This window comes from Sceloporus undulatus, chromosome 1, assembly GCF_019175285.1.
Source record: "Sceloporus undulatus isolate JIND9_A2432 ecotype Alabama chromosome 1, SceUnd_v1.1, whole genome shotgun sequence".
In the NCBI taxonomy this organism is placed as follows: Eukaryota; Metazoa; Chordata; class Lepidosauria; order Squamata; family Phrynosomatidae; genus Sceloporus; species Sceloporus undulatus.
In genome coordinates, this window is record NC_056522.1 from 372,274,114 (window position 1) to 372,286,759 (window position 12,646).

The 12,646-nt window shown below is 43.9% G+C and overlaps 1 protein-coding gene across 1 annotated transcript in view; it reads left to right on the forward strand.

Annotated features, from left to right (window-relative positions):
• Nucleotides 1–1,537: 1,537 nt before the first annotated feature.
• The window catches only part of DHRS7 (dehydrogenase/reductase 7), a 51,659-nt gene continuing 40,550 nt past the window's right edge, over nucleotides 1,538–12,646 (forward strand). The window contains exon 1 of the mRNA XM_042446074.1: nucleotides 1,538–1,740. Within this exon, the coding sequence (XP_042302008.1) occupies nucleotides 1,611–1,740 (130 nt within the window). The 5' untranslated portion in view covers nucleotides 1,538–1,610. The remainder of the gene's footprint in view (nucleotides 1,741–12,646) is intronic.

The window sequence follows — 12,646 nt, forward strand, 5'->3', positions numbered from 1 at the left end:
ATTCAAGAATGAGCTATGCCAGCCTTGCTGTATTTGGAGGTCTTCCTCTTAAGTCTAGATGCTGCTCTAAAATCCTGCTGTAATGGCAGCATTAATCTGATAGAAGGATGCTTTCAGACACAGTATATGAATTTTGGGGGAGGAAGGGACACTTGGGGTAGCCATGTTGGAAGAGACCGCAAGGGCCATCCAGTCCAACCCCATTCTGCCATGCAGGAAATCTCAATCAAAGCATCCCCCATTGACAAATGGCCATCCTGTCTCTGTTTAAAGACCTCCAAAGGAGACTCCACTACACTCTGAGGGAGTTTGTTCCACTGTCGAACAGCCCTTACTGTCAGAAGGTTCCTCCTAATGTTGGGATGGAATCTCTTTTCCTGCAGCTTGCATCCATTGCTCCAGGTTCTAGTCTCTTGAGCAGCACAAAACAAGCTTAGACCTGTTACAGACTGCCCAAATAAAGCTGCTTCGGGTCTCTTTGGAGGTATGCTATTTAAATGATGCATGGGTCCTAAGAGTCCGGAGGTTGCGCCAAAGCCACATTCCATTCCTAAGCACTGGAGTGCAACTTTGGTGCAGCTTCCGGATTCTTAGGATGCATGCATCATTTAAATAGCATACCTCCAAAGAGACCCGAAGCAGCTTTATTTTGGCAGTCTGTAACAGGCCTTACTCTCTCCTCGATATTACATCCCTTCAAGTATTTAAACAGGGCTATCATATCACCTCTTAACCTTCTCTTCTCCAGGCTAAACATCCCCAGCTCCCTGAGTCGTTCCTCATAGGACAAGGTTTCCAGACCTTTCACCATTTTAGTCGCCCTCCTTTGGACACGCTCCAGTTTCTCAATGTCCTTTCTGAATTGTGGTGCCCAGAACTGGACACAATATTCCAGGTGGGGCCTGACCAGAGCAGAATACAGTGGCACTATTACTTCTCTTGATCTAGACACTATACTTCTATTGATGCAGCCTAAAATAGCATTGGCCTTTTTAGCTGCTGCATCACACTGTTCACTCATGTTCAACTTGTGGTCTACTTGGACTCCTAGATCCCTTTCACATGTAGTTTCATTCAGCCAGGTGTCACCAATCCTATATCTGTACATTTCATTTTCCCACCCTAAGTGCAGTACCTTACATTTTTCTCTGTTGAGTATCATTTTGTTAGTTTTGGCCCGGCTTTCCAGTTTATTCAGGTCATTGTGAATGTTGATCCTGTCCTCTGGAGCGTTAGCTACGCCTCCTAATTTGGTGTCTTCTGCAAATGTGATAAGTAATAAAAGGCATCACTACTGATGGGTTGTTTTTTTCTGGCAATGTGTTGTGCATTGCAAGATGGACAGAGAAAGAGAGAGAGAGAGAGAGAGAGAGAGAGAGAGGCTGCAGCTCTGCCTGAGTCCTTTGCCCCCGGGATCCCTTCCTGCCTCTGCCTCTTCTGTTCTTCTGTCCTGGCAAACAGCTGAGAAGCAAATGGCCAGATGCCAAACTCCGCCTGGCCTGGCCTGGGGGGGGGGGCCAACAAGAGCCAGCCCCCTTCCTCATAAGAAGGAAGAGGAGAAGGCGATTAAGGCCCCAAGTTGAGGAAGAGCTGCCTGCTGCTGCCCAGCCATGGTCTGCTACAGCTGCCTGGCTGTCTTCAGCTGCGTCTTGCTCTCCCTGGCCTTCCTCCTGAAGCGCTGGCTCCGAGCAGATGGAGACCTGACTTTGCTCTGGGCTGAATGGAGGGGCAAGAAGCCGGGTAAGAAGACCCCCAAAGGGACCCCCGCCCGCCCTCCCTCTCTGCCGCCATGTCCTCCTTTTCCAGGACCTGCCGCCTTCTGCCCAGCAAGAGGGTCCCCAGGGGGCCTCCCTTTGGAGCAGGACAAAGAAGCCTCCTCCTCCTCCCTTGGCATTTCTAGGAGGGGCATCTTCCCAATTTTGAGCAGGACGAAGATTAGATAGCATGCCTTTAGATTTCTATGAATGTTTTTGGCTTTTAGTTAGGGAACGTCCTCCATTTTGAGCAGGACTAAGAGACCTGAATTAACATGTTTTTTAGCTTTTATTTTGGGTATGTCCTCCATTTTGTCTGGGGCAAAGAAGCTTGAATTAACATTTTGAGGGGTTTTTAGCTTTCCTTTTGGTCATGTCCTGCCTTGGCCTACATTTTGCCCTTCTGTCCAGGAGGGATTCCCAAAATGATCCCCATTTTGACCATGGCTAAGAAGCCTGAATTTACATTTCTGGCTGTTTTTAGCTTTTATTGGTCATGTCCAACAATTTGAGCAGGACTAAAGACGATATCACATGACGGCTTTTGCAGCTCCAATCGGAAGCCACTCCTGGTTCAACCATGCGAATTCATTTTAAAACATGATAGATTATCACATGTGATTGCTTTCTATGGGGAGTAATTCCGAGCCAGATCCAAAGTCAGTCCAAAGTGACTCCTGATGGAGGTGAATTCAGTGAAGTATATCACACGGGGCTTTTTGCAGCCCAGATCCGGGGTGACTCCTGGTTCAGCTATGCAAATTCATGTCGTAACGTGACTGTTTTATCACACCTGGTTGCCCTTCCATTGCCCTTCCAAATCAAGGGGGAATCGATTCCAAGGCAAGTCACATGATGCGGATTCATGCAAAGCGGAGTGAGTGCAAATTGTATTAGCACACCGGTGCATACCATGCGGATTCAACGATTCGAATTGGGACCCTTGCGCATGTTCAGTGGGGCTCTGGATGCTGTCCTCCTTCCCTGACCCCTCCTTAGCTGTCATCCTTCATCAGACTGAAGGAGCAGTCAGGGGATGATGGGATAGGTCACAGGGGGTCACTGGGGCCAGGATTCAGATGCAGGAGCAGGCAGGGGGTGATGGGATAGGTTGCAGGGGGTCATTGGAGCCAGGATCGGACTGAAGGTGCAGTCAGGGGTTGATGGGATTGGTGGCAGAGTGGCAGAGAGGACAAGATGGCATGAAGGAGGAGGAGGGGGATGAAGGAGTAGGATGCAGGGGGCCAAGGGGGGCGACATTGGAGTGATCTTCCATTCGGGGTGTACCAGGACCGAAGCAAAGTTGCATTCTACACCAGACCAATTCGGAATGAAATCGAAGTGAGCTTGAAAACAATTTTTGTGAATTCGCTTGTTACTGGCGTTTATCACATGGAGGTTTTTGGGGATTTTTGGAGCTCAGCTGCATGTTCACAATGCGAATTCATGTCATAACGTGAATGTGTTATCAGACGCCATTCCTTTCTATGGGCGCTCCTTCTGTGGCACTTCTGCAGTGATTCCAAAGTGAGCCCTCACTTTTGTAAAATCGGAAAAAAGGTGAATCCACATAGTTCACTTTCAAGCTCACTTCGATTTCACTTCGAATTGGTCTGGTGTAGAATGCAATTTTGTTTCGGTCCTGGTGGCAAATTTCCCATGATGCAGAGCTGCAATTTTGCTCCATTTGCTTCCAGTAGTCCTTCAAGAACAGAGGACACGTTTGGATGTGGCTGACAGATTTGGATGTTGCATAAAGGGATGGTAGATTGGGGACACATTTGGTTGTTGTTTGAAGGGATGGATAGACTGGGGACACATTTGAATGTTGCATGAAGGGATGGATAGACTGGGGACACGTTTGGATGTTGCATGAAGGGATAGCATGAATGACTGAGGCCACATTCGGATGTGGCTGTATGTATACTTGAGACCACACATGGCGGGAGTTGTGGGCATTGCTAAATTGTTGAAATAGAGTCAGAAATAGATTAAATTGAAGGGAAGAAGAAACGTGAAGCAATCATTCACGTGAGGCTAGCATTTATGTGAAACTGGAATTAGGAAGTGGCCCCCTTCTTCACCCCGGAAGTCCAAAGGTTCACGATGCAGTCAGAGCCCCACTGAGCTTGCGCAAGGGTGCCGATTCGAATTGGTGACTCCGCATGGTATGTACTGGTGTGATAATTTATTTTGCACTCGCTTCGCTTTGCCTCAGGAGTGGCCACAATTCCGCTCTTCACGTGAGACAATTAATCATGTGAATTGCCTTGGATTCGGATTGACTCTGCTTCCCCTTCCTTTTGGAATGGCTTTGGATTGCAGTTCAAATTTCACGTGTGATAAACTCCTATGAAGCATGAATTTACATTTCTGTGAGTGTTTGTAGAATCAGTTTGGTTGTGTCCTCTCCCTCTTGGTTGTGTTAAAATACAAACCATTAAGGACTATTGGTCACTAATTGCCTTATTAGGGAAAATAAAATTAAATACATTCGTCCCTCCATTTTCGCGGAGGATCCGTCCCAGACTCCCCCTGCAAAAATGGAAAATTGCTGATATTCAGGCCCCATTGGCTTGAATAGCGGTCCACGCCCCATTTTGTCCCCCTCTGTTTGCTGCCTGCGAAATCCACAGAAACGAAGAGGCGACTGTATACAGTGGGCCCTCCACATTCGTTGGGGTTAGAGGCACAGGACCCCCATGAAAAGTGGAAAAAAACACAAATAAATATTACTTTTTTACCTGAGAGACCACCTCTCTAGAAAACTGCAGGTCCTCCAGTGCAACTGTTTGGTCAACATCTGCCAAAGGTTGACAATAGAATTGTGTCAGAGGACCTACAAATGTCTAGAGAAGTGTTTTCTCTAGTACTCTCTAGATCAATGATACCCAAACTTTGGTCCGCTAGATGTTTTGGACTTCAACTTCCAGGCTTCCTGACCAGTGGCCAAGCTGGCTGGGACTTCGGGGAGTTGTAGTTCAAAACCCTTGGAGGACCAAAGTTTAAGATTCATCACTGCTCTAGATCCTCCAGCACAACTCAATGGTCAATTTCCAGCCGCTCTTCCTCGCAGGACCTAGGAATTCTGCACAAAACTACAGTTCCCAGAATGCCCTAGTATTGAGCCAGGGCAGTTAAAGCAGTCTCAAACTGGATTTATGTAGTGTTTTCCATTGAATCTGCAAACTCCATCTTCCAAAGTCAGCGTGCCTACAGAAACGAGAACCAATGCATTTATCTGGCCAGATTTTTGGACTTTATTATTTCCGCAACCCCCTGAATTTTGTCCCATCCAAGTCTGAAAAAGCATTCTAATAAACTTTAAAGTTTGGCTCGTTTGTGACATTTCAGTGATCCAGTGAAGCAGATGTGGGCAAAAGAAATGCCTGGACTCACATGATTCCCTGCCCAAAAATCTGTTTTTCAAGTACCAAGCCCGCTGTCAAAATACAGTGAACTGCCTTTCCTGCTTATTTCCAGGAGTTGAAATTCACCTTTTAAATCACCCCCACCCCCATATATAGCTGCTAAATATCCAGAAAAATACCAGTTGTTCAGAATCAAAATTGTTCAGAACTACTGGGTTGTTTCTACCATTTTAGAAAGTACTTTCCCCTCGTCGCATGGAAAAAATGAATTGCAGTAACAGGAAGAGCTGGCATACCAATGGACACATGCACTTCTGTTTTTTTGACGCTTCTGGCAATCTGTACCCAACGTTTTCTGTAAGGGCCCCAAAACAGCCAAAGTTGCTCAGCTTTGTAACAAAATTATTATTCCACCCTGATTTTATATCTCCGCATGGATTGCGGGGCTACATTCCTAGAGTTCCTAGAGAGAACATTAATCAAACCAGCAAATAATCAGAACTGCAAAAGTCAAAGCCACGAATGTGGAGGGCTGACTGTAATCCCAACCCTCCTGCTACTTTCTGACACCAAATGTAGCCCTGCTTTCATGGCTGAGCGGAGAGTTGAACCTTGGTCTCCAGAGTCATAGTCCAACATTTGGACTACTGTGCCATCCTGGCTGCTATGCCAGGATGGAAGGAGAGGATTTCTTTATAAAGGGTGTGTAAAATCTGTTCTCTTACTGGTCACAAGTTGCTGTGCTGAGCATGTTTCAGAGGCACCAGTTGTAATTATTAGCACATGTCTGCCTCATTGAGCCACTATTTTCCACCAGACTTCAGTTGGTAGAGGGGGCAAAAAAGTTAAAAGACACTGTAAAAGTCAGATGTTTGCCCATCCATGTTCTGAGCAGGGCCTGCATTAACTTCTTTTATGCACATACCCAGTTTCATTAGCAAAACAATAAGGATGGGAAGATCTGTCAGTGTCGATTCTTTCTGTGTCTGAATTCTTAAAACCTCAAGTTCTATTTCCTCCAGATAGGCGATTTGAGTAATTTCTTCAAAAAGTAACTGAAACAAATTCTTTTCCCTCCCAACTCCATGGAGAGAACCAAAATTTATGTCTCAGTCATATAGGTCCAAAAAACACTGCAGAAATAATTGAGTTTGAGACCACGTTAACTATCCTGGCTCAATGCTAGGGAATTCTGGGAACTGTAGTTTTGTGAAACGTTTAGCCTTCTCTGTCAAAGAGCTCTGGTGCCACAACAAACTATAATTCTCAGAATTCCCTAGCTCTGAGCCAGGCCAGTTAACGCGGTCCCAAACAGGAGTATTTCTGCAGTGTTTTTTGGATCATCAGAGTTAAAAATGAAGAGCTTTTCAGGAGAAAAGACCCAACATAGCATGGTGGTTTGTGTGTTGGACTATGTCTCTGGAGATTAGGTTTTAAAATCCTGGCTTGGCCATGTAAACCCTTTGGGTGACCTTGTGCAAGTCACACACTCTCAACCTCGGAGGATGACACTGGCAAATCCCCTCCGACGAAACTTGCCAAGAAAACTCATGATAGATTTGCCTTAGCGTCACCATAAGTTGGAAATGTCTTGAAGGCACACAACAACAGCAACAACAAAGCTTATTTCAGCAGTAGTACAGGTGATCACAGGAGAAGTCAAACAAGCCCTGTAAGAATTAAGCATACAAAACCATCAGCCTGGATAGCTTAACCAGTCAGTTTCAGTTTCCTCTTCCATTCAAATACAGTGGTCCCTCCACATTGGCTGGAGTTAGGGATGAAGGACCCCCGTGAATATGGAAAAACTGCAAATATACCCCCCCACTAATTTTCTACCTAAGACAACACCTCTCTAGGAATCCCCAGGTCCTCCAATGCTACTCTGTGGTCAACATCTGCCAGAGGCTGATCATAGAATCATGCTGGAGGACCCATAAATGCCTAGAGAAATGTTATCTCTAGCAACCTCTAGTTTCTCCAGCACAATTCTATGATCAACTTCTGGCAGAGTTGAGCTGGAAGACCCAGAGATTCCTAGAGAGAACATATTAATCAAAACCCCAAATAAATCCAGAAAAGTCAAAGCCGCAAATATGGAGGGCTGACTGTATTTGAAAATCTCTAAAATGGTTCCATCCTGAATATGAAAAAAAACAACCATGTAAGTATTGGTTATTTTGTATTAGAAATGAACTGAAATGAAGTTTATTTGTAGTAATGGATAAAGGATTTGGATAAAGATGTTGGGTGAATGTATTTGTGTGACACCAAGCCTTTGTACTTTCTGATTCTGCATGTGTTGTGTGCCTTCAAGTTGTTTCTGACTTACAATGACCATAAGGCGAACCTATCATAGGGTTTTCTTCGCAAGATTCATTCAGAGATGCATTGCCTTTGGCTTTGCCTTCCCCTTAGGCTGAGAGAGGGTAACTTGCCTAAGGTCACCAAATGAGTTTCTATGGCTGAGCACGGGTTCAAACCCTGTCCTCAAACCATTGCACCATGCTGGCTCTCTGAAATCTCTTCCAAACTGAAATATGCACTTCAATGCCCAATTTTACTGATTTTTTTTAAGTCTCTCCTGTTCCTTAGCTGCCTTAGAAATGTATCTACACTACATTGTTGTAGCACTCTGATACCACTTTAATTTCTATGGTTCCATCCTGTGAAATCCTGGGATCTGTAGTTTACTGGAGTATTTGGTATCCTTTCTGTTAGAGGACTCATTCCTCTCTGCAGATCTATAGCACTGGGGAGCCCAAACCCAAAGAATTACAAGTACTTAATCTCATAAAATTAGGCAATTAAAGTGGTATCAAAATACTATACTTATACATTGTTGATCCCCTATTTCTTTTTTAAACTGAAATGCTTTTCTTTGTAAAAACTTTTAACCAAGTAGGCTGGGTATCATAATCTTGCCCAAACCCTCTTTCCAGTTAATGGAGACTGCAAAACAGCTGAGCTGCTTAAAAAGCCTAAAGGCACCAGATCCTGTTTGATCTGGGAAGTGAAGCATGTTCAGCCTTGGTTAATACTTGGATGGGAGACTGCCAACGAGTACCAGGTGCTGTTGGATATATCTCAAAGGAAGGAACTAGCAAAACTACCTCTGGGTATTCCTTGCCTAAGAAAACCCTATGGAGTTCATAGGCTTGCTTGCCATAAATCAACAAACAGGTGACTTGAAGGCACATACACACAATAGCTGTACAGCATGTTGCTTTCATCTTTATTGACTGAGGAGTGGCAGCAACTATTCCAAAGTAGATGCCAAAAACACTAGGACTGTGCTCATGCAACAAAGGCTTATTTGCAAGCTGAAGAAATAGCTCACATATGTCCTGGAACAGGCCTGCTTTCTATATTGGAATTTCATAGTGGCCCCAGAACAGATGTGTTTTCTGCCCCTTGTTTTTACCTGTCCTGCACCAAGCTTAATGCCTGTAGAAACACCTTCATTGTCTGACAAAAAAGTTCCAAGATGTAGAGAATGGTTTTGATCAGAGCAGTAGCATGTGCCTTTGTGGAATGTATATGTCAATAGACTGTGTGTATGTTACATTTATATCTCACCTTTATGCTAAATTCTGCTCCAGGTGACTAAGAGCAATAATATACCAATATATACATTGTGCCGGGCAAAAGATAAATAAAAGCAAACAGTTAAATCTGGTTATTACAGCTATGTCAATGCTTTAAATTTCTTTAAAGCATCTTTGTCACTGTACTTCTTCATAACTGCTCCAGAGGTGATTTAACTTTAAAAAAATAACAGATTTCTGAAACCATAACAAAAATATGACTCTGCAATTAAACAAGCAGTCAACCTAAGCATTCAAACAAACAAAATAGAAACAAGATATTTACTTGCAAGCCAGTTTGGGTCCAAGGCATGTCATAATTGGCCAGCCAAGAACTGTTTTTTCTCCTATTTAGGGGAGACATGAGTTGCAGTTTCCAGCTGCCTTTAGTCATGCATCTATTGACAGGAATTTCTGTCCCATTTCTTTTTGTGTTTGTTGCAACAGAGCAACTGAGCCTTATACTCTTCTAATGGAGAAATCATAGTTTGTAAGGGTCGGAGCAGATGGGCAGGAAGAAGTAGCTCAATCCTGCATTTTTTGAAAACAGATTGAAACCCTGCTGTCCTCAAGGGCCACTCACAAGGTGGGCCGAACAGACATGGGCAGTCCTCATGGCATGGTGTCAAGTTATGTTACAGTGCTTTTTTGTTGTTGTTGTCTTCCCACCATGCATGCGCACCGTCGCATGAACATACTTCCTGTGGCCTCCCAGCAGCTCCCAAATCCTGTCCAGATGCCATCGCATTGGATGGCCGCACCTCTGATTGGACATAGAGTCACCTGTGTGACGTTCCGCCAATACAAGGCATCAGAGCATTGTGCTACTGTATGATTCATTCACAATGCACAACCTGAGAGGCTTCCCATACCCCACTTCAATCCATGCAACCCTAGTCTTGGAGACTTATGGTATATTCATTTAGATTAACCAGGTATTCCTGTACTATCTCTTTAGTTATTCTGTGCTGAAACTCCCCTATTCTGTCCTCTGCTCCATTATCCTCAGGTTGAGTTCCCTTTGCCTTTTCTGAGAAGACTGAGGCAAAGAAAGTGTTGAGTAATTCTGCCCTTTCTCTGTTAGCACTTTGCCATCTTCTCCACGCAGTGGCCCTACCATTTCCTTCTTCTTTCTTTTGCTGTAAACAGTAAAGTAGTTCAGCAATAGAACCAATTGCCTAAAAAAGATGGTGAGATTTCCTTCTCTGGAAAAGGCTGGACATCTACCTGCTGGGAATGCTCTGTCTGGAGATTTGCATTGAGCAGGGACCACGAGGCCCTTTCCAACTCTGTAATTCTGCGGGAAGGAACAGGAAGCTATATAACTGTCATTGGTGGGATACATACCTCCATTTTGTAGCGTGGGCGGCAGCAGTAGGGTTAGGGAGCGCGCACCATTCACACACTCCCTAACCCTAGTATGTACTAGGCTAACACTAGTATGTACTGGGAGCGAAAAATGGCGGTACCCTGTCTACATGGGCGCCGCCATTTTGACGTAACAGACACCTAGCGTCTGCATGTCCCAGCGCGCTTTTGATACCACAAGTGCGCCATTGGCGCATTGCGTCATCACAAGCGCACCGCAAGAAGAACCCGCTTTTTGTGGGTTCTTTTTGTTCTGTGCGGTTTGGCCACTGCGGCTCCCTCGCAGAGCAAACCAGGGTGGAGGGAGACTGCCCTTTATGCGTGGTCTGTATCCCGCCATTGATAGTCTTATATAAGTGATATTTGGAATCAGGTTGATCTTTAGTCTTCTTTGGCTCACTATAATGTTTCAACTTGTCTTTAGCATTGTGGGTCCCTGAAAAGCACAGTGGGATGTAGAAGACAAGAGAAGGTAGCAAGTACATGTTTGGCAAGTAGAAATTGCTTTGAGCATTGTGTCCTTTCAAGTCTCTGGTAATTTCATATATATAAAAATATATGCCCATGTGGTCATCAAGTATATGTTGGGAGTTTCATACTGGAAAGCTGACATTGTGCAGATAAAATCCTCACTTGTTTTAGAGGCTTTCCCCCCACTCATAATTCTTGTAAGTGGTTTGTGGGTGTGTGCATATGCAAAACCTAGAATTTAGAAAAATAATATTCAGATTGCTTCTTTTTTGGTAGTAATGGCACCATGGAAAGTAGGAAACTGGAAAAAAGAAACAGCTACCTAATGTAACTCTTCCTTACAGCAAGAGAGTTTGGACTGCCTACAGAACAAACTATATCAGCTTTCCTCAGGTCTGGCATCCGCCACATCTGTTGGACCACAGTTATCGTCTTCAAACATTTGGAAGTGTTAAGAGTATTGGTGAAACATATCTGGAAGATTTTGGATTGAGAAAAGATGAAAAGTATACAGTCCAGAACATAATGTGTTTCAGAAGCACAGATCATAGAACAATAGTTCAAGATTGTAACTGCATTGCCCCACATGTTCCAAGAATTTCAAAATACTGTGCACAGAAAGATCTCAGTTAGGTTTGAAAAGTGTTCTCTTAGAAAGACTCAGTGCTGCTTTGCCAAGTGGTGGGTTGGATACCAACTAAGTGAAATCAACTTAGCAAAATGTAGGGGGCAAGTTACTCATGATATAATCTGGGTTTTATGCAAAATGAAGCACAATTGACCTTTCTTTATTAGTGTAGGTCAAATACTTTGAGCAAAGGGATTTGATACTGGCATGCAAAGTCCTTTTAGCAGTTTGTAATAATAACCCTTTTGAGTATTAGACCATGGTCCAAGTCTCCATTCACCCATGGAAACGCACTGGCTATGCTTGGGAGTGTCAATCTCAGCCTTAAAGGAAGGCATTGGCAAGCCTCTGAATAAAGCTTGCCAAGTAGACCCTAGGATAGGGTTGCCAGAAGTTGGCAATGAATTGAAATAACACAACAACAACAACAAGAAGCATAGAATCAGATATCCAAAGACTCCTACATGTGTGTGTGCAGTGCTACTGCATAGTAAGTACCATGTATCAGGCGTGAGTCATGTGACATCACCCTTGACCACACAACACTTGCTAATTTAGCCAAGGTAAACTCTTCTGTAGGAGATCCAGAGCAAGTGCAATTGTAAAACCCACATACTTAGAAGTACTTATTAAATGTACAGTGCAATTTCTGGTGGAGGTTGACCATAGAGTCACGCTGGAGGATCTCCAGTAACTGACTGGTGAGCGGTGAGGCATCTAGAGGTCCTCCAACACTGATTCTGTGGTCAACTGCTGATGGAAATATAGTGTTTGCTGTTAACCACCGTTTCTTTTTATCCGTGATAACTATGGGAACGCATGGACATGGGAGTTGTCCTGGATATGCTGCTTGTAAATTAAAAATAGTGCTCAACACTGGCATTAAAGGGGCATAAAGTTTTGGTAAATGAAATTGCCTCCCTCATTGTCTAGGTAAACCTTCTTCCACTTAGGGCTATTAAAATATTTTGAGATATGATATAGCATAGTAGTATAGATGGGAGAGTGTGAACCAATCCTAGGTGCTGTAGGCTATATTTCAGAGGAAGGAACTGGCAAAACCACCTCTAAGTATTGCTTACATAAGAAAACTCTAAAAATTCATTTTTAGATTTACCTTCCTCACAGGATTATTGTGAGGATGTAGTATGGAAGAAGAGAGCCATGTACACCATCTTGAACTTAATGAGAGAAAAGATGAAAACAAACAATGCCATGCTAGCTGAGACTGAGGCCTGTCATATAGAGCATTCAGTATATACCATGGTCAACCAGTTGCTGCTGGGAAGCCCATCGGTATGACATGAGAGCAGCTAATGAAATGTAATTGCAGTAAATAAATTCTGGAAACAAGTTGATCATAGAGCTCTTTGTATTTCGATAAATGCAGCAAAGTCCTGTGACAGCTTGGTTTGTGCAAACTACAGTTAAAGTTAATGGAAGTATTTTGGAAGTTGCCTTGTAGAC